The sequence below is a fragment of the Taeniopygia guttata genome, chromosome Z (genome assembly GCF_048771995.1).
Source record: "Taeniopygia guttata chromosome Z, bTaeGut7.mat, whole genome shotgun sequence".
Lineage (NCBI taxonomy): Eukaryota > Metazoa > Chordata > Aves > Passeriformes > Estrildidae > Taeniopygia > Taeniopygia guttata.
Genome location: NC_133063.1, coordinates 15081936 through 15103734, shown reverse-complemented (window position 1 = coordinate 15103734; position 21799 = coordinate 15081936). Strand labels below are relative to the sequence as shown.

Sequence of the window (21799 nt, the reverse complement as noted above, 5' to 3'; positions counted from 1 at the left end):
ATGATTAGCACTGTTCCTTCATTTAATGCTGCTGCAAAGCTTTAACCTTTCTCACACAGAAAATGTAGAAAATTGGATCCCCAACCACCTATTCACCATCCCAAGCTGCTGCAGTTCCTAAAGAGAAGTGTTGCTGCCAGGGTGTCTTGTAATGGCCCTCAAAGCTACTTCAGTAGCTTTAACCAGAAGAAATTATTTTCATTCATTTTTTTATCTGTATAGAATAGAAAATGGTGCGGGCCAAATTCTGACCTCAGTTACATCTTGTTAAATCTCGAGGAGCACTTCAATAGCTGTAAAAGAAATGTAAACTCTAAGTGATCTGTAGCCTGAACATCGAGAACATAAATAGTAAATTTGCTGTCACTTCAAACCAAGTCAATAAAGCTAACACAACCGTACTTTATTTCTTTTAAGAGAAATGTTAGTAGCCACAAATATTTATTTTTAATATTTACAGGTATTTCTTTACAAATCACTACAAATACATGGACAAAATGTGAGCAACTAAGAGGAAAGGTTTGTCAAAAATGTGATTTCTCCTTTTGTAATACTTTTGTTATTGAACACTATAAAAAAAAAGAAAGAAAAAAAAAGGGAAAAAAATCTGTTCTTTGTTGCCATAGCAATAGATTCCCAGGGTGAAATTATATCATACTGCCTTTCTTCTAGGTTTCTGCTATGTGCTATCACCACCCACTCTCCTTCATTACAGTCAATAATCAGCAAAACCTCCCCACCCCCAGCCTTTATTCATCTGCATGTTTTGGGGTGGAGAATGCAATAGTTATTGTTTTGACAGGTGTAGAGAAGACAAGTGAATTCTCAGTGTGCTGAGGGAGCACAGGATGTGCTGCCTGAAACGTTTCCAGTCCGGTCCCCTTTGACAATGCCTGTGAGCAGCCGTCCATCCGCAGGCTCCTATCTCTCCTGGACATGCACTAACTGCTGGTGTCAGCTCTACAGCACTGCTCTCTGTCTCTTGGGAGAGATGGGAATAAGCACCTGCACTAGCCCTGCATTGCCAAAACAATATCAAATTTTAAGTACAACCCTGATTTTCTTAGGTAAAGTGCTGTTGCATTAACTCAGTGTGTCACCTTTCCTTTGCACCACAGCAGCTTCAAAATTAACACCTCCATAGCAGACCAACAGGCCAAGAAGAGTTTGGAGAACACACTCCAAAGTCTGAACACTGGAACATGTAATCTAATTTTAACAGGCTTGCACAGGGGGATAAAATAAAAAACTCCTGGCTTCCATGTAGTTATTTTGAAACAATGCACTATTTCCACTCTCACACTCAATATCTAGCCCAGCATTTGAACTGTATTTCAATAGGATACAACTGTATAATAACTGGATATTTCTCCAAGGCTGGATTGATATATGCCTTTTCTTTAGCACTAAATCCTCCTAAGTCAAGTGGTTAAGTTAAACAGTTAATTCCTGTTAAATACTGACCTTGTTTAAATTATCCTGGTTCCATTACTTTACAGAACCAAACCAGTTTATCATACTGATTAACAACAGCTGTAGAACTACCCCTGGATAACTTTCTGATATTTAATATTACAGAATAGTTTTCACTTCATTCAGAATAGATGTTACTGTTTTCTGGTATTTCTTCATCTTCTCACCACTCATGAAATGCAATGCAGCTGCAGATTTTCCAAGGCCATGGCAGAGACGAGCTTCCTCATTCCTCCTCCTCTGGTCCCAATCCTTTTCCATTACTACTGCCTTTGTCCCAGAGTCAGAGGTCCTGGTTGTGCAGCTGAGTCACCAACCCACCCATCTCCCTCACTTGAATTCAAGGCAGTCTCTCCCCTTGAGCAATAATTTTAAATAGTAATTTCTAGTATTTAATTTGAATTTACTCCTATGTCTTTGTTACTCTTTCATGTATCCCCACTAGATTTTTTTTTTTCCTCATTGGCCAGCTTGTAAAACATCTTTGATTATTTAAATACTGGAATGTAATGTTAAAAAAATAAATAAATAAAAACAAGGAGAGAGAGAAAGAAAAAGAAAAAGGGGATTTGAAAGTGCTTCACATAGTATTATGCATTAGGTTTTTACAGCAGCCTGATAGCTGAAGGTCATGTCTGCATGACAGAACTCTTTCTCCTTGCCTGTCAGTTAAATTAGTTGCTAAATATGGTTTCAGGTACAAGACCCATCATTGTTAATGCATGTCTTTGTTAATTCAAGAATAAGATGTTCTGAATGCTTACTTCACATTTAATAACTCTATGTGGATACAATGGTATCTATTTGAGCAATATGCATATAAATAATGTATAATTTTTGTAATGTGAATAGGAATGAATCATGATGCTACTTTTCTTATGAGAATACTAGAATGATAGTCCGTATTTTAATGGTGGACCCATGCTGCTCCCTATGTCTTGAAGTCAGGGTGAGATTCTGGATTTGAAAAGCAGTCCCTTTATTTAAGCACATAAGTCTGACTTTCACCCTTCATTCTACAGGATACTGCACACTGAGGTACTCACCCAGTAGAATGATTATAAACTCTCCAGTCTCTACTTATGTAAGCAGTGGTTTACTCCATCAGGTTAACAGTTCACATTGTTATGTCTACCATCTAGACCTTCAGATCTGCTTTGGTGAATCTCAGCTTCAGACTCCTGCAAGAAGTTTCCATAACAACAGGGGGTTCAGACAATCACTAATATATAATAAAATATATATTGGTTTTTGCATTACAGCAGTACCCCCGCTTGTCACACTTGTTCTGTTTGTAGCTGAAAAGCCTCTACAGTATATGGAAAAGGAAAATCCTTCAGAGACTTCAGGATGTAAAATCCTACTGGGACAGTTGAGTATACAGGTATATGGCTGCTGCATTTCCTTTGAAAATTGTACAGAAAGAAGATAATCACTAAAATATACAACAGTAACCCATCCGTTGTAGTACCTGAAGTCATTAAATAATTTGTTCAGCTTTATTTGTGATACAATAATAAATCAATTTAAGGGAAGAAATACAAAATTAATTGAAGGCATGCTGGAAAGGATTCATTCAGCTGAGAAAAATGGTTTTAACTCTCATTTTAACACACTCTGAGCCATATATAATGGGAAGTGCTCAATACTGGCCCTCAGTGTTACACATACACCCTGTGTTAATTTGGAAATTATTAGTTTGTCCCAGAGTCCTTCCTCCAGCATTTTTACTCCCAGTTACACTGGCAAAGACGTGTCAGACTCTCTGATCCTCATCAGGCTTTTGTAACCATCCACAGCAAGGCTGGACATATTAGGTTGTGTTACCTTGAACTAACAAGTTAAGGAGGGGGAGGGTCTGAGGAAACAAACTTCAGCAGGCAATGGCTGAACATCACAAGCAGTACCACTTATATCAGACAAACTTAAAGATCAAACTCAGAAGCAGGAATTTCATCAGAATAGACTTTTTTTCTATACCACAGGAAACTTCAACTGACTTGATTAAAGTATTTGAACAATATACAGCATCTCTTAATCAGCTCTCCAAGATTATGTATCATCTATATAACAGAAGCCTCTTGGTTTTTTTAGTTTTTTTTCCTTTTGCTTGATGGGTCTGCCAGTTTGCAGAAGTTTAGTTTGGCTTCTGCCTAGCTCTCTGCATGGCATACACACACAAAGAGAAGCACTTGGCACAATCAGAGTGTGTTGTGGGCAATACCTGGGCAAAGGAATCGCACACAAAGGAAACTGAACACAAAATTCCAATTCCTCTCTTCAGAAATTAAGCACAATTATTTCATTGTCCACTATATGTGTAAGTAAGAGAGGCAGATGGAATATATGGGCATGAAACATGCCAAAGATGATTACTTTAAGCTCCCTAACATCTAGATTGCAATTCTATACAACTTCTGTTTGTTGTAGATTCATGCTTAGGGTTGTCTTGTTTTCAGAAATGCCCAAGTACACAGACCAAATGCTGCAAAACAGTCACACAGACAACTTTTTTTTTTCATATGCTGATGATTTCACACACAAGCATTTCACAAATAGCTGCAGACTGTTATTCCTTTAACACTCCACCTATAGCTTGTCAGGGTGCCTGGAAGCTGATGCGTTCATCCCAGTTCATCATTTTCAAAGTGCTGCCCTTGCTTCCTCAGTATTTTGAGCAATCTGGATCATGTACTAATCCCACAAAAGAAGTCTCCCATATTTCTACCTTTAAATATCACCTGCTAAATCTGTTCTGGTTTAATACTAGTATTGCATTATCAGCTTTTCTCCAACAAAAATTGTGACAGGCACATGCAAGCACCAGTGTGAAGACTGAGTTTTTGATGAGTGTACAGATTTGAGATTCCTCTGGTAGATGTGCTGTCAAAACCAAAGAGATAGTAATGCTTGCTGTAGTAACAAGGCATTTTTTGTGGACTCCACAGTAGTATATCTGTCATGCCAGACCTGCTGAGACAGGAAAAACCTGGGGCAACATTTAAAAGTATTAATGACTTTAAATCCAGATTTTCACAGTACATCCTTGAAGGAAACACTACTGTATAGGTGTCTTGTCTCACAGTATCTGACAGAGAAAATCTTAGAGTCTAAGTGGAATAAGAAGTTGAGTGCTAGGATAACATCTTTTTTCAACCATCATCACTTATTTTAAGTTTTATACTGTGCACATCATGCAGATCCTACAGACATTCTTCATGTACAGTTTAATCATGTTTAGCTAAAAAAAGAAAAAATATTTTCAGCAACTAAATATACATTGATGGTTTGGGGATTAAACTCCAGCCTGCACTTCCCATGCCTTATCTGTGAAATGATACATGAAACACTACTCAGCATTTATTTCTAAGGATAAGGTTATGAGAGCCACATTACTGTGGCATTACCATGCCAAAGGAATTTGAACCCACAGGTGGCTTTGGCAGGCAATGAGCCAAGGCCCTGTGTCAGCAAGCACAAGTTACCTTCTAACACCTGACATCAGCAGGAAAAATGGTGTGGGAAGTTTGGTGGGTTACAGCACCAAAATAATCCACCACAGGCATTATCCTGCCAATCTCTTCTACCCTTCACATTGGTTTCTGTAAAGCTGGTTCTTGTGTACGGTGAATGCCTGGAGTACCTGTTCAGTGTCTACAAGTAAAATCACTTCACACCGAACTGTTACAGAGGTGTAGAAAAGGATAATTAAAGGAACCAATGTTCACAAAGTATTTGGGCAGCACTGAATGCAAGTCATTGTATAAATTTAAGTTCCCTTATTAAATGATTTTTTTTTCTTTTGTACATATGTATTCTTTGATTTCTTTGTTTCTCTACTGACTGGAATTGTAGAGATTCCTTTAAAAAAGAAAAGAGAATAAATAGACATAAATACAGAACAGGAAATGCTACCTCATCCTGTCATTCATTACCTCATGAACTTACTGATCTGTGTAAATATGTTTCTGTTTTATCATATATTACTGATAGGCCTGATGAACTTCTATATTTCGAAAGTGAGTGGCAGGAAATCTAAGGCCTATTGCATAAAAGCCAATGCAAAGCTCATGGTTTTATCACAGCAATACTATAAAATTTATTATTAAACACGCATATCACAATACTGAGATGCCAATCAAGTTCAAGGTTTGTAGTGCAATATACAGTACAAACAAGTCCCTCATGGTCCCTGTAAATTTCTTGAGGTAACATAGAAACGAATTACTAGGAATTTCCAGCAAGTGTTTGGTTGACTTTTTCATTCAAGTGTAGATTTAGAATATCCTTTGGCCTGACTAAAGAAAATTTACAAAAAATGCAGCTATGTATTTGATTTGCTTTGTTTTTGTAGGAAACAAACTGTTTGAGCTCAGAATTAAAAAGTCAAATAACCAAAGGATTTCGTTGTGCTACATTAGAACATATGTATTTTTGCCCCACAGAATATGTTTTCCAACATGCAACAAAAAGATATACTATTAAAAGTGATATTTTAACTAAACATAAGAAAATACACATCCACCTTACTGAAATTATACATTAACACAATCTTTGTCAAAATGTTTTGACTTGGAGTAAACTTTCTTTTCAGAAAAAAACAATAATCAAGCATTTGCAGATTATTTTCTATTAAAGTAACATACAATAACACAGAGACCAAACCTGCAAGTCAGAATTATTATCATTCAAAGGAATGTAATTGCTATTTAGCCTTGATTTTGATTAGTGATTGTTCTTGGGTCATTTGTCACGGGAGGCTTTCATGATCACAGTTTAGCTTCAGGGACAATGATCCCTCTACTGCAGGTATGAGTCTTCCTGCTTCCATCAACCACTTGCATTTTTCAGTAGAGAAGAGTGTGTGGTGGGGTATATACATGGTATGGCTCCCTGATAAATAAACACATGAGTTGACAGGTGCTAGGTTAGCTGTAAGTCATTTGGGAGATGAAAAACTTTCTTTTTTTTCTTTTTCCTGAGGAACTGATATAAAGACCATGAGAATAAAAGAGGCACTAATGATTCTGAGATGCTTCCAGAACAGTGATGCTGATAGTTTTCTATGAACTTTATTTCAACCTGTCTTCCAAAATACAGCAATTAAATGATTTTTTTGCAATTTTGAACAACAGTGTTTTGTTTACTGATTGAAAGGCTAAGGAATTACTTTCCCACCTAGAAACGTTTACTCTGCACCACTTAGTTAAGTCTAGTTACTGCACTAAAAGTACTGCCTTGTATGGCTAGAGGTCCTACCTTGTCAGCAGCTTTAGGCCTTTGTGAATCAGTGTTTTCTGTCTACTTTCTGAGTCATACAAGATCTAATCCCAAAATGCACTGGCACACCTGGAGCAACTTTTCTAGAAGTGCTTTGGGTTTACTAAAACTCAGTGGCTCTTTGACAACAGTCACCTTTCAATTATGTTATCATCCCTATGTTTATGATGGATAAGGAAGCTCAAGTTTTGGGAGCAATAACTATATTGCTTTGTGAGAAATTAAAATAGGGATGCAAAACCTATAAATCAGCAAAAAGTATCACACATAACACAGGAAATTTCTTCTGTAGTCATGCTGAAAACAAATGCTGATCTCTTAAAAAGGAAACTATACACAGAAGAAGTAATAGCCAGCCTAAGTAATTTATGTTCTTTGCCATAATTGGAATCTTACAAGAGAGACATGCTACCCGGATGTCAGAAAATAATCTGACAGTGATTTTGAAAACTTTATCCTGAAACAGTACACTTAATTTGCTTCATTGTCTGTTAACTTTGTCTAGAAAAGGCTGCGTACGTTCAGGAGCAATTGGCTAAAGAGTGCTATAAATCACTTGACTTGCAGAAACAATATAGCTTTCTTTTCACCTAACATTGCTGGGGGATACACATACGCTGCAAATTTGATTCTTTGTAATATTTACTGAGAAACAGAACACTTTTGTTGCTTTTCAATGCAACAAAATATACGAGGCATTTCACAAAGTAACCTGACAGGTACAAATCATAGAAAACACATTGGTTGCTACTAATCTTGCTCCTCAGCCTCTTTCACACTGAAATAATCACCATCACTCCTGATTTACAATGGTGTTAGTAAGGAGTTAATCTCCCTTTATAATTTCTGTTATATTACAGTAAGTGAAAAAATCACACTGACTTGAAGTCATGGAACTATGAAATCATGGAGATTCTGCCACCAAATTTATTAGGGCTGGATTTCATCCAATATGCTATTAAACCTATAAGCATAAACCACAATCACGATTGCTGAATTATATTTGACAGCAATTTAGAATTATTTATTCCATTTTCTACATGTACAATCCAATAATTCTCATGAACGTTGATGAGCATTTTGAAGGCACAGCAGTGGGACTGGGTTTTCACCTAGACTGACTGTTCCCAGACTACCAAATAAGTCCCACCAGGAACTGGCAAGCCCTTTAAAAGTGGACTGCATCAGACAAAACCAGGTGAGTACTTCTCTGAAGAAATAGGAACAGTGCTTCTGTTGGCAACCCCCTTCTTTTGTACCTGTGTATATCATGGCATGGATATGCCATTGCAGCTGACTTCACTCAAGTGGAGTTATGACTCCTCCTCATGCATGCAACGTAGTGACCTGTGCTGTTGCTGCTGCCACAAGAGATTCAAACACAACCCTGCAGTTACTGGAGGGCCTGGGCAACAGAATTCAGGCACCCCAGACCTAAATGGACAGGTGGAAGTTGCAATATTTCTATCTTCTAATAGGTTATTTAATGAAAGGGGAACGAGAAACATTTAAGCAGTTAATTTTTCTGTTTTTCCTTTGCACCTTGGTCATTATCTCAGTTATTGTGTATTGATTCCAATGTGCACCTGCTTTACTTGAACCAATAACAAAATTCCATCTCCTTCAGTTGAAGCAGAGTTGGGACATAAAGAGTAATACTGAATTGCATGTTTGAGCACTGCTTGCAATGCAAAATACATACAAGGTACAATCAATGTTACTCTTGTATGAGCTCAGGGCCCCCATAAAACACACCAAAGTAAAGAAGTTGAAAAGCCCTGAAGATCAAGCAAGGTTGGACTGTTGGAAATTACATGGACTGGCTACACTGGTTGTCCTTATTTTCAGCAAAGGAATAATCTCCAAAACCAAAATGAACTTTTGAACCTGTACAATGTGTTTGTTAAAAGCCTGGAGCCGTGTTGAAAATCTGACAGCCTACACTGTGCGAGTCATGACTTTGAAAACCTGTTAAACATGTAGAAGATGGGCTGAAGAAAAGGCAGAGCATCCAGACTCCTGCATCTTTAGCTATAAATGAAAGAGGGGTGCATAGTTCTAGATCTAAACTCTTTGCAGGTGGTCTTGTGTAACTTCACATCCAGCAAATTCACAAATGCCCTCGCTTCATTTACAGATGACTTTAGTGGAGGTGAAAAACATTTTTGACACTTGCACAAGGTCATGCTGTAACTCGCTCAGAAAATACCAGGGATTCTGTACTTGTTGACCCGTATCTGAAGACTAGGCTCTTTCAAGTGCTAAATCAAGTAGGTGTGAAATCATATGAGTGCATTGAACTTCCCATTACCTTTGATGAGCAATTCTCTCTCCTGAACACCTCCAAAGTTCAGATGGAACTTAAAAGTTGTTCAGTTACCTGACGTCATGTACATTTCAAATGCTGAACAAAATGGATGGGAGGAAAATAGAGCTACTAGGAAAAACATGTGTCTCTAGGATGTAATCAGTAGTCAGCTTGGCATGGGCCCAATACAGTACAGAAAACATAAAGAAAGTGCTGGGAAATCTGAGGCAGGGAAGCAGCAGAAGCACATAAGATGACATGAAAACGCCAAATATAATGTGCAACACCCTGCAGAGGGAGTGGACGATATCTTGCATTTTGAAAAAGGGTGATTATTGTGTCCTGGAGAGAGAATACCTGCAAATAGCACGTAAGCATTTGCTTTCTGAGGTGCCCAAGAGCGCTGCCAGCGGCTGAGGCTCCCTTCTCCGTGCGGGCCGGGAGCATTCGGTGTGCCCGGGTTGGGCACGTGTGCCAGAGTACGGCTGCCCTCCTGAGCTCGCTGCTGCCGGCGCGGCCTGGGGGCTCCGGACGGGTCGGAGGCCGGGGTGGGGACTTCATTTTGGTAGAGCAGGATGCCAGCAGCGGGTGGGCGCAGGGCAGCCGCCGCCAGTCCCTCGGCCGCCCTGGCTCGCCCAGCCCGAGGCGCGGGCTGCGGGAGGGCGCGGCCGGCGGGCGCACACAATGGCCGTGCCGGGAGCCGCACGCAGAGCCGCGCTGGGCGGGTCCCGCCGCCGCGGGCTCGCCCTGCCGGGCCGTGCCGTGCCGTGCCGTGCCGAGCGGGGCAGGGCGGGCGCACCTGGCCGAAGCGAGCGGAGGCGGCGGCGGGGCAGGGCCGGGCCGGGAGGCCGCGGCGAGGGGCGGAGGGCGGAGGGCGGAGGACGGGCCGCTCCCCATTGGCCGCGCGGCCGCACCGCCAGTGCCTGCGCGCCGGCGGGAGCGCCGCGGCACCGGCGCCGCTGCCCGGGGCGCGGAGCGGCGGGAGGGCGAGCGGGTAAGCGAGAGGCGCCGCGGAGGGGACAGCCGGTGCCGCTAGCCGTGGTCCGGCGCCGCGGAGGGCATCCCCCGCCTCGCTCGGGGTCAGGTTGCGAAGATGTCCGGGGGGGTGGGTCCTGCCGCAGGCCCAGCGGCACGTCCCGGTTGACAGGGCAACGGAGCCACTGAGGAATGCGGCGGTCGGGCGGCTGAGCTCCGGTGGCCGGGCTCCGGCGGCCGCCGCGGCAGCTGGGCGGCTGCCGGGGAAGGGGCGGGGACGCGGGCGCCGCTTTCTTCTCGCTGCGCTCGGGCAGGGACGGGGCGGCGCTCTTCGGCCCGCGGCTGCCGCTGCCCCGGCGGGTGAGGAGGACGGGGAGCGCCCCCGGCGCCGGGAGGGACCGCGGGCAGGGGCGTTCACCTCCGCGCTCCTCCGCAGGGCGCGCAGCCGAGCGCGGGCGGCTCCGGGGCGCTGGTGATGAGGGCGCCGAGCAGGGGCTGAAGCCGGCGGCGGGCGGCGACCATGACGGTGTTCCGGCAGGAGAACCTGGAGGAGCACTACGAGACGGGCGAGGACCTTGGCAGGTGGGTGCGGGCGGATGGAGCCGTGGCCTCTGAGCGCGGCGGGGCAAGGGGCGAGGGCAGGCTTATACCCGCCTTGCCTTTCCACCATGTCTGAGGTGCCCGAAGAGAGAAAAGGGAGTTGGATTTGAAGTTACCGCGTCTTTGCCTTTTTAACACGGCTCTGATGAGACTTTTGGACGGTGTTTTTTTTTTTCCTAAGTGGTACCTGCTCAGCTCGACGCCCTGCCGGGTGCTGTGCGCTCGTAGGGGCGAACCGAACCTGCTGTGGCGGCGCAGCTGTGGCTGTGCGAGGTTCGCTGCTGCTCGCCGGGCGGGGAGCTGGAAACGGGCTGGGCTTGAAAGGAGGGAAGTTTGCATTGTTCGTAGTGTGAAGGACTACGTTTGTATTGCGTGTTGGATTTTTCTTTGAGAACGTTGTTAAAGAAGTGAGAGAACCTCTGTATTCCATCTATATCTGTGATGTAGATGACTGTCTGGGCATCGCTGCTGGAGCTGGAAGTCAGATTAAGGGATGTGAGCAGAGCGCTGCAGATGCCGAGCTGCCTATCTGAACCTTGATTCTTGAATGCTGTGTAGTCGTGAGCTCCTCCGAGCTCACGATATTTGTCATGACTTGTTTTTTCAGTGCTTTCCCTGTTTTAAGACAGCTAAAACACTGAATTGTATTACATGAGAGTCCTTTTCGTGTTCCTTCCCTCTTCTTTAAGGAGGAATCCAATGGCATTCTAGCAAGCCAGTATGGCAGAATTCTTCTCTAGTGCTCATCCTGGTGATTTCAAAGCATAGGATCAGTGTTCAGTTAGCACAGAGCATTCAGTATGTGTAGAGCAGATGCCCCCATATCTGCCTCTGCGTACCTTTCCAGTGAAGGGTCCAGTCATAGCAAATGTGAACAAGTTACTTAAATAGACAGGAACTTCGAATTATTTCATGATTTCTTAAAAATAAATAAGAATAAGAATAAACTAAAACAAAAAACCCGAACAACAACAAACAAACAAACAAAAAAACCCAAAAACCCCACCCAAACAACAACTAACCAACCCAGAAGACCCCACATTATAAAAAAATTAATTGCACTGTATTTCTAGTAAACTTCATCCATCCCATTTATATAGAAGTTTGTTGATGTGACTTTGACAATAAGTATGTCCTTTTATTTCCACATAGCATTCTGGGTTGACATTTTCATACATCTACAGCAACATTCTAGGACTGTGTTAGACTGTGAAGTAGTATTAACTTGCTCGATAACTTGATAGGAAGAACCATTATCATACTAAAGCATAAGTTTAGATTTTGAAAATTGCTCTATTTGATTTCTAGTTTTTTTGACAAGGATACACAGTGTTCCAAAATTCAGGTTTAGGTTTCTGGGATCTTAAAAATAAAACCATTGTTGCCCTTACAGATACTGAATAATTACTGACTTCATGGAACACAATAAAGATACGCATATATTGTGGAGTTTTTAAGATTCTTCAGGGAGATGACAAGGTCAATATTCAAATTTAGAACATGTTAAGGTTTATGTAATTTCACCTGTATTTTTTTTAAAGAGGAAGTATCCGTGCAGTGTTTATTCCCTAATACATATTTATAAAATAGAACAATTGTCCTTAGGCCAAGTACATAAGTGTTTAATACATGCATAAATACATTTCAAATAAATGTTCTTTGGGAGTCACAAGTCACAAGTTCCAGAACACAGCAGTGGAGAGCAGGCATTTCATTTTTACAGTACGGGAAGTGCAAGCACTGAAATCATTAGGTAGTAATATAACCAAAAAAAGAAAAAAAAAAACAAACCAGAACAAATGGAGGGTTTTAAACTGGCAGTGTGTTCAGTAATGGCATTCAATTTAAAAATGGTACATTCATTTTGATCATTTACCAACATGGTGTTACGACACTGGAGGTTTTATCCATTCTAATGCTATGGAAGCTTGGCATGCATTCTAAACCTAGAATATTTTATGAATTTTAAAGGATGTTAAAACCTACTCTAGTTTTCACCTGAAAAAGAGTAAAGAAATTTCAATTTTATCTATGTATGTGAGAAAATACCATGGATGGCAAAACATTGTGAAATGTTTGTCAGGGATTTCCTTTAAAAATAGAATATAGTTATTCTATAAAAGAAAAGGGCCAAAGCTTTCACTTCAGTGTCATTTTAAGGAACCAGGATTATTCCAGTGTGAAATATTGTCATAAAACCACGAGAGTAAACAAACCTCAGGATAATTGTTGTATGGTTTATTTCAGTGTCAAAACTGGTGTTTTTAACTTCTTTTTGAACTTAAATTTCTAGAGTTGCACAAAATACTTTTTTGTAAATCTGTCACTTCCCGTTCCTCATTTACCCTTAGCACATTTCTGACTGTTAGGTTTGCATATAAACATAGTTACCCTGAGGTTGAAAACTGAAAAAACAGTGAATATTAAAAACATTTTTTACTTCAAAGTTTCTTGTATTCATTTGGGAACCCATATTGTGAATTAATACTTCAACTAAGCAGTGGTGAAAGGTTCAGTTTTTCAAAATCAACTGATTTTCCCCCTTCTCTTGGAAGAATGCTTTTATTTCCTCTTACTTAGCTGCAGGTGTGAAGCAGAGAAGGCAAATAAACTAACAGGTGAGTTTTTATTGACTGACTTTTGTTTCAGTGAAAAGATCCCTATGTTCCTAGGCCAGCCTGCCTTTTGAGAGAGCTCAGTGAATTTTAATAATCTACACTGTTTTCCCTTGTAAATTACTTAAGTCTTTGTTACATTATAATACTTCTGACAGTAACTAGAATTAAAAAATCATTTAAATAAGAAAGGTGTTTTGAAGAAAGCACATGGGTTGTGTGAATTGAATTTTTGACAGAAAGTAATAAAGGAGGTTTAAGTATCGCTTAGCATAAAATCTGGCATTGTTGGAATAAGAAGAAGGGATGATGTTGTGCCTGGCCCAAACAACATTGTGTTCTCTAGTTTTCTGGTATTTTATCATACTTTTGCAGAAAAAACATTAAACAATCATAGTCCTGTTACCAAAAAGTCTGAGTTTTCTTCTAGTCTTTAGTTTGTTTTCACTTATGCCTGGGGAGAATAAGAAAAAAGAAATCTGCAATTGTGAATACTGGTAGAATCAGCCTTATTTGTTTTTCTTGCCCATATGTAATTTCTCCTGACAAGTTCATGGCTGTTAAGGTTGGTTTATCTTAAGATTTTGTACCAATGCAGTCTTGGGAGACTTACGAATCTAATGATGCCTTTGGAACATATAAGAAGATTGCTCTTGATTAATTGTATGGTGTATCGCATACACTTTTTTTTGTCTTCCATCTTGCTTACAAATATGAAATTACATGTGTTACCTGTTCACAAGCAGGCTACCTACAGACATGTGAAGTAATCATCTAACCATGAAGTTTCAAGAGGTGGTAAACATTATCATGGAAAAGCAACAAATTTGCTAAAAGCAATTTTGTCATTTTAATTCTGCCCTGCAGTTGCAGGTGGTGTGACTGTGCATTTTAAATACCCTGCTGCAGTGCTTTTATTTCAGTCTTCCCAAAAGTCAGGAATTCAAGTTAAGCAGTATTAAAAACCTCACTATGGTGAGTAAGCAAGTAAAGACCTTCAAAGTACACTGAACCTTTTCAGGTATGCTTTTCACCTCCCATAACTGGCTTTCTTGGGAATTCATACAGTATTGTAAGAAATGTGGTGTTGTTTAAATAATTTTAGGGAGAGCTATCCAAAGCTGTGTTATAAATACATACTGTGTTTGTCTGTGTGAGTTCCTGATCATATAGACAGCTCCTTCTTCCTTCACTCCTAACACCCACATTTGGTATTTTTGGTTGTTTTATTTTCTTCAAGCTTTCATGTGCTTTCTAAAAGAGATCCAGGGTGTTAAGGTAAAGTTTTGGAATTGAAGAATGGTATTTGCATTGCACTGTGGTTCGCAATTTTTAGATTCTTGTTGATTCAGAAAGTAGGAAGAGGTATCTAACAGTTTTAAATGTCAGGCTTGTTTGGACCTGTTGGACTCACTAGGGAAACACTTGTAACTTGTCGAAGGAAGGCTACACTGAATCTTGCCAGTTTTGCTCTGACTCTGCTTGGTAGCTCGCTGGGCAGAGGTGCTAAGAGTAGAAAGTAGCAACCTAACCCTGCTACCTAATGTACCTAAAGGCTTATCAGTTGTGAGAAAAAAATGCCTAGGATAACATGCTGAAGATGTTGATAAGAGAGAACAGAGAGCTGTGCAAATATGTATTTACATTCTGTTAGATGTTCCTCTGCCTTTCAGAGTTGAGTGAAAAAAGGATTATTTTTTTATTTTTCCCTGGAAAATTATTTCCATTGTAAACAGGGAGTATGTAGGCTGAATGTACAAATATATATATAGGCATGAATGCATGTGGTTTTGATTATTCAGATACTGGGTTTTGGTTGCACTGCTTTTTACAACTGCAGAGGCTGCCTGTCATCTATCCAAACACTGTAACTACACTGCACTTCTGCCCTGGGAGGAAAGTAAAAGCACTGAAAAAAACCCCAAACAAACGGACCTGAATGAAAACCAGATTTTGATCTTCATGGCACTTTTCAGGCTTGAAAATCTAAGTTAATCTTGCTAACTAGCCTATGTATTAAAATTGCATCAGTATTTTCAGACTCTGTTGTGAGATTTACAGGATGTGAAACACATTGTGAATATCACAAATATGATAGTTCCTTTCAAAACTGTCACATTTAAAACCCATGACAGCCATCTTTTAAAAGCTTATAGTGTAACATTTTTTCCTGTGTATCAGAAAGTCATATAGGGAAGGAGAAACGTGAAAGATGGTTTCATAAGGCTAAAATTGTTGCACGTGAACTACAAAATTTTTAGCTGTGGTACATTGAAATTTCCAGATTCTGTTTCCTTGTGCTTTCTTGCTATAAGAAAGAAAGTAACATTGCCCCATTGTAAGGCATGTGTTAACCTTCCCTCTCCTGCAGCAGTAAAACGGTTAAGCTGAAGAAGCAGAAGGTGCAGACCTCTGCGGTTCCATTTCCTGTGTTTTTCTTAGAGGCGTAGTGATAAATACTGCAAGTGTGTAATTCACTGTTTTTATAAGTACTTTATTCGCATTTTAGTAGTACATGATAATTAATTAAATTGAGTGGACTATATGAGTTTTTCAGGGAAAAGGACCTTAGAAGGAGCTCAAAATGTTGATGATAAAGTCTCTGTTTGAGGAGGAAACTTGGTTGTTTGGTGTCTTTGTGTACTCTTATTTTTTATTTGAAGAATTGAATGTTGTCTAATTCAAATTACATCAAATAACCCTTTTTGTGCTGTTTGTGAGCCATGTACATGTTTTATCAGTCTTATCAACCCTTGGAGGAGAAGTTGGTTGTTCCATGCTTTTCTGTAAGTCCTGATGGTTGCATGGATACTGAAAAGGAAGGCTTCTTAACTGGAAAGCATGGTTGCAAAAATTATGCATCTCAAGTCACTTTGCCTCCCAGACATGCCTCAAAATGTTTCCTTTTCACAAATGCACAATAACCTGCAAGCTGCTGATTGCGCAGGCTGCGAGAGCTGTCACCATACAATGCCACTGGTGACAATTGCTGCTGTATAAAATGTGCTGAGAGGTTTGCTTCATGAAAAATACAAGAAGTGCTGATGCTTTTTAGGTATAACTTGGTCCTGCTTACTTTATTTCTTTCTCTGCAGAAGAATAATGTCTGCTTTGTATGTCCTTTAAAATACAGTGTAATAAAAGCTAGAGCTTGCTGATTATTCTGTGCTTTCAGTTTAAATGCACAAATCTTTGTAAATCTAAACTCATCAGGAAGAAGATAAAAATGCTTGTCTGATTTTTCTTCTAGCCAAGCTCAGTGAGGCATGACTCGTACCAGAGCAGGCGTGTTAGGGGTGTGCTGAAACTTCAATCTGTCCTTCTAGCTTTCCAGATTAGTCCTTCTGTGTTCGTGGGGGATTTTTAGGTGTTTGGGTTTTTTTTCTCCCCATTTCTCTCTTTACAGATGTTGAGTATGTCATTTTCTCTGCTGGAATTATGTGTACTGAACAGAAGTTGGCCCCTTTAGCCTAGAAAAGGGAGGCTGACACTGCTTTTCATGAGAGCTTTGTTCAAAGCTCAGGCTACAGTGTTGGTGGTTGAAAGGATCAGTATCTCTTTCCTCTGCTGTGTTTCTCTGTAGATTTTTTTGTTTCAGGGTTGGGTGTTTTGGGGTGTTTTGGGGTTTCTTTGTTGTTTTTGGGTTTTTTTTCTTATGTAGTGCTGCTGTCAAAGGGGAAAAATACCCTACCTTATATCTAATTTATGGCAGGTGTACACTCTCAGATCAGCTGAAAGCACTGTGAAATCTCAGCCTGCATGGAGTTGTGATTACCCCCATAAATCTACTTGGAGTTAAATATGCAGGAGGGATGGAGATCAAGAGTCACTTTACCACAATGACAGAAGAGCATAAACTGACAACAAGGAAGTATAAGCTGGAAATTAGGAGAACTATGGGAGGTGCAATAGTAATTGAAGTAATCTTCACAAAGTGTTGTTGCAGTTAGTCAGATGTATTCAAAACTGTACCAGTTTTTGGAGGAGATTGTGTGTTTCTTGTGAGGCCCTGGCTTAATGTCCAGTTGTCTTTCTGTTTTTAACTGGCTTGGTTAGAAAACCTGTGCTACTTGTTGATACAATTTTATATTCTGAAAAAATGATGCCAGTTAAAGCACTGGCACAGCAGCTTGTTTCCTGGATGGTAGTGACTTTGCAGGAGCTTTGTCTCAAATAAAACTGTTTCTCAAACTGTTTTGTCTGCCGCAAGAAGATAGGTGTCACAAAGTAGCATTATCCACTAAACCTGAGCAGCATTCATTGACTTGCCATGCAGTATAATAGGTCATACTTAACTATGCTGAGTTAGTGGCTGAGATGAGTGAAGCTCAGAAAAGTGTAGACAAAGCCTAAAGATCTTCAAGCCTTTACTATTTTGTTGCTTGTTTACCTTATGCAGTGAATTTTGGCATAATGTGAAATTTTGCAGAATTGTATACAAAGACCAGTGCCAAGGAGTCTAGTAGAGGTGATGTTGCTAAACTCTTGAGATCTTGTCTAGGAGGTGATAAGGGAACGGTGGAGCCTGCACATTTTGGTCAATTTTTGGGTGACATTTCTGTTGGTTTTGGTACAGTTATAGTACAGACTAATAACAGAGATGGGGGGGGGTGGAATCTCTCCATATCCTTGCAAACCTTGGTATGTCCTCCTTCACATGTTACTTGCAGCTCTTGTCCCTCCATTTCAAAGAAATTGCTGCTGTACTCTTCTAAAGTGAGTAAGAGATGCTAAGCTAAGGTGGTGAAGCTGTGAGATGAAGCTTCTTGAGAAAGAATATTTAAGACCTCAGTGCATTTAGGCTTATGCCACTATTCTCAGAGTGGTATGATATTAATAGCTGGAAAAACTGAAATGGTTGGTGAAACAAACTTTAGAAACTATATTTACATTTGCAATTTTCACAGACGGTTCTGCAGACTGGAATTGAAAGGCTTCCTGCCTCAAGGAAAATGACCTTATGGGACCTGTTGAAATGAGACCAGTATGAACAGAGAATCTAAATTGTATTAAGATTGAGCTTGTAAAATTAAAAGAAAGAATTGCAAGATTCTGTTCTGGAAAAGGAGAAGGCTAATAAGGCTACAGTCATTGTTGATATTTTGTATCAGTTTAAACACTGTCTTTCAAAGTTTCCAGGCATATTGTAGTCCTTGAGGATGTTGTCCTGTTGTATTAAAAGTGTGGTGTTATTGCCATGTTGGGGTTTTGTGGGCTTTTTTTGCTTGCGGCACACGTTGATGTTGGAGGGAATATCTTGTAACAGGTACTTTTCACCCAGTCCCAGACTAACTCACGTGGTGTACAGCAGTGCTGTAAGACACTGCAGTGAGTAATACACACAGTGGCCTGCAGCCTTATTCTCTTGGTTTGAGAAGTTTAATTTCCTTCCCCTTATTCCTTCCTGTTTGTGCAAGCTGATGTGCCAAACCATTTCTGCTTCCAGAGGAGTGGTGCTGAGGAAGAAGCATTGCTGTGTGGCTCTCCAGACCACACGGGTGCCTTGACCACTGGCAGCAGGGACCCTGTGGGCCCTCTTTTAGAGCAAGTCTTCCCCCAGTGCCAACTGCTTGCACGTGCTAATCTCTGTTTGTTATGATGCTCAGATGGTCTTGCACGTATGTAACAGAAAGAAAAATACATTACTGGGTGGTTGGGAACTTATGGGGATCTGTATGCTTTATCCAAAGCTGGAGACTTCATAGTGTAAATTATAACTGTTTTTACATACTGATTGAAATTACAATTTGAGATTTTTTTTTTTTCCTGAGTTATGCAGAGGATTGAGGTTTTGGAAAGGATAAAAATTACTTGGGACAATAGCATTGTCTGTGCACTTGTTGCTCAAAAAGGAGGCTGAGCCTGTAACTGAACCAATGTACTGGAAATATTTTATTTCCACTATGTCTTTATTTGTGAGCTATTAATGGTATGCCTCTAAGTTTTCATGAGTTGGAGTCCTGCTTTCTGCCTGGTATGTAAATTGGCTTCTGGACTCTTGTACTTTTCCTGTTTTCTCTCAAGTGTCAGTGGTTGCTCTAGCTTTCAGGTACTGGCTAGGTGTGCCTGTAGAAGTATGCACTTAGGGTACCTGCTTTCATGCCACAGGAACTGATAGCAGAGGGACATTTTCCCCAGATCACAGTCTGTCGGACTAGTGCTCTCAAGTTGTTAACACTTACGGGACAGGGAAAGGCTGCTCATTTTCTGGAAACTGGTAACTTTTAACTGTCTTGTGCTTATAGAGAAGTGGTGTGGAGACTCTCATCTCTCCTACTCTTTCTGTTTGCTGAAGTTTTTAGAGAAGAGAACTTCACTGCTGATATGGTATTTTGTAATTATGTATTTCTAAAGGAGACTAAGAAAGCATAAACCTTCAAATCATGTGTATCCTTTGTGGTGTTTGTCATTTGGCACTGTGCTTACTTTGCCTAGCTATGTAGGTATAACTGAGTGCAGCTAAATTCTGTGCTAAGTGATAATGTTTCATTCTGACATAGTTTACAATTAAGTTATTCTGCTATGTTAAATCATTGTGGCAGGTTTAGTGGGTGACAAGGTGTGGAGTTTTCCCCCTTGTGTTGGATTTGCTCAGCCTGATTTTTGGTAGCGGAGGGGCCACAGAGTTTCCTTCTGTGAGAAGCTGCTAGATGTTTCCCACCACATCCAGCAGAGCCAATCCCTGATGGCTCTGAAGATGGACATGCTGTGGCCAAAACTGGGCCAATTAGAGATGGTGGTAATGCCTATGTGATGACATATTTAAGAAGAAAATCCAACAAAAGTGGGGCACTGGTTTGTTTTGTTTTTTTTCTCTAGCCAGAGGAGGAGGTGAAAACATGTGAGGGAAACAACATGGGGACACCAACCAGTGGAGAAGGAGGGGAAGAGGTGCTCCAGGCACTGGAGCCGAGATTCCTCTGCAGGCCCTGGTGAGACCATGGAGAAGCAGCTGTGCCCCTGCAGCCCCTGGGGATCCATGGGGGATGCAGAGGTCCCCCGCAGCCCATGGGGGAGGTGCCCATGCTGGAGCGGGTGGATGCCTGGAGGAGGCTGTGGTCCAGTGGGAGACTATGGAGAGAGGGGGCCCTGCTTCCAGGCTGGAGCTGCCTGTCCTTGGAGGACTGCACCCCGTGGAAGAGCGACCACACCACAGCAGTTTTGGGAGGAATGTCTGCCCATGGGAGGGACCCAGTTTGCAGCAATTTTGGGAGGACTGCTGCTCATGAGAGTGGACCCATGCTGGAGTGTGTATGGAGAACTGTCTCCCGTGGGGGGAAGCCCATGGTTGCACAGGAGACTTCTTTTCCAGAGCAATGGAAGAAAATCTTGAGTGATGAATTGACCAAAGCCCCCACGCCCTGTCTCCCTATGCTGTTGGTGGGAAGGAGGGAGGGGTTGGGGGAAGAAAAAGTGTTTTAAGGTCTTATTTTCTTTCTCATTGTCTTCCTCTGATTTTGTTAGTAATAAATTCACTTTGTACCTCTAATTTTTCCCTTGGAGTGTTTTTTCATGGTTCTTATGTTAACTCACGAACCCTTTGTTAATTTTTCTCTCTCCTCTTCCCAGCTGTGGCAGGGGAGGGTGACGAAGTGACTTTTGTGGTGCCTGGTGTTTGGCCAGTGTCAAACCATGACACCCCTTTGTCCACAGAGGAAAATAATACTAATGAGGGTCTTACTTGGGTCCTACAGCTTTGAGGCCAAGAACTCAACAATGAATAACTCCACCAACAAGGCTGGGAGTTCATTATTGTATAAGGAAAAAATGAAGTCTTAAATGGTAAGAAATTTTATCTTTCAATACTTCTCTTCTTGCTGACTTGTAATCCGTTGTTGGAGCGCTTGGCTTCTGTTGTGGCACACAAGTACCAAGTTGACATCTGCCTCACCTGGTGATGCAGATGTAATCCTAGAGATAGGCACTTCAACTTCTCTCCTTCAGCTTTCTCTTTCTTTTAGGAATTTAGTTTTGTTTGCTTTGGATTGGTGTGTACGTGTTTTTGTTTTGTTGTGGTTTTTATTTCTTGCAAACACAGCTTCAAACATTTTGGTATAGGAGTGTTGACTTTGTTGGTGTATTAGCTGTCTGACAATATTTTCTTATCTCCATGAGCAGGGCCATCTGTGTAGAATTGCCATTGATTCTTGGTAAAGGAAAGCACGTCAGGGAATGGCTCAGTTCCTTATGTCTCATCTTTTCTCATGGCTTTTTCTTTGAAAGGGCTTTCTGATACTATTTACTTTGTATTCTTGCCTGAAAGGAGGATATCTCTTTTCCTGGCTTTGCTGCCAGTACTAACATTAGCTGAAGAACAAACCATTCCAGATTCTATCTTGCAAAGCTGGTCTACTTCTTCTGCCTTTTTTGTTCCTCTAGAAAGAAACCTTTACATTACTGTTCCTCCCAAGGGTGTGTTAGTTCCTGGCCAGTGCTGCTCTGCCTGTCTGCGGGGTGGCTAAGCCAGCCTAGCTCAAGGGTCAGAGGATGGGATGGTCCTGTTCCTCACCCACTGAGCAGCATTCTCCTGTGCTAGCACTGGCACCAT

The 21799-nt window shown here is 41.1% G+C and overlaps 1 protein-coding gene across 2 annotated transcripts in view; it reads left to right on the top strand.

Moving 5' to 3' along the window:
• The first annotated feature begins 9298 nt into the window (after positions 1-9298).
• The window catches only part of DAPK1 (death associated protein kinase 1), an 86654-nt gene continuing 74153 nt past the window's right edge, over positions 9299-21799 (top strand). The window contains exons 1-2 of one of the 2 annotated variants that reach the window (XM_072922093.1): positions 9299-9431; positions 10473-10618. In XM_072922093.1, coding sequence (XP_072778194.1) covers positions 10557-10618 — 62 coding nt within the window. In that variant the 5' untranslated portion in view covers positions 9299-9431; positions 10473-10556. Of the gene's footprint in view, positions 9432-9919; positions 10056-10472; positions 10619-21799 lie in introns of those variants that run through there. The other variant, XM_002194596.6, reaches the window with a different exon arrangement.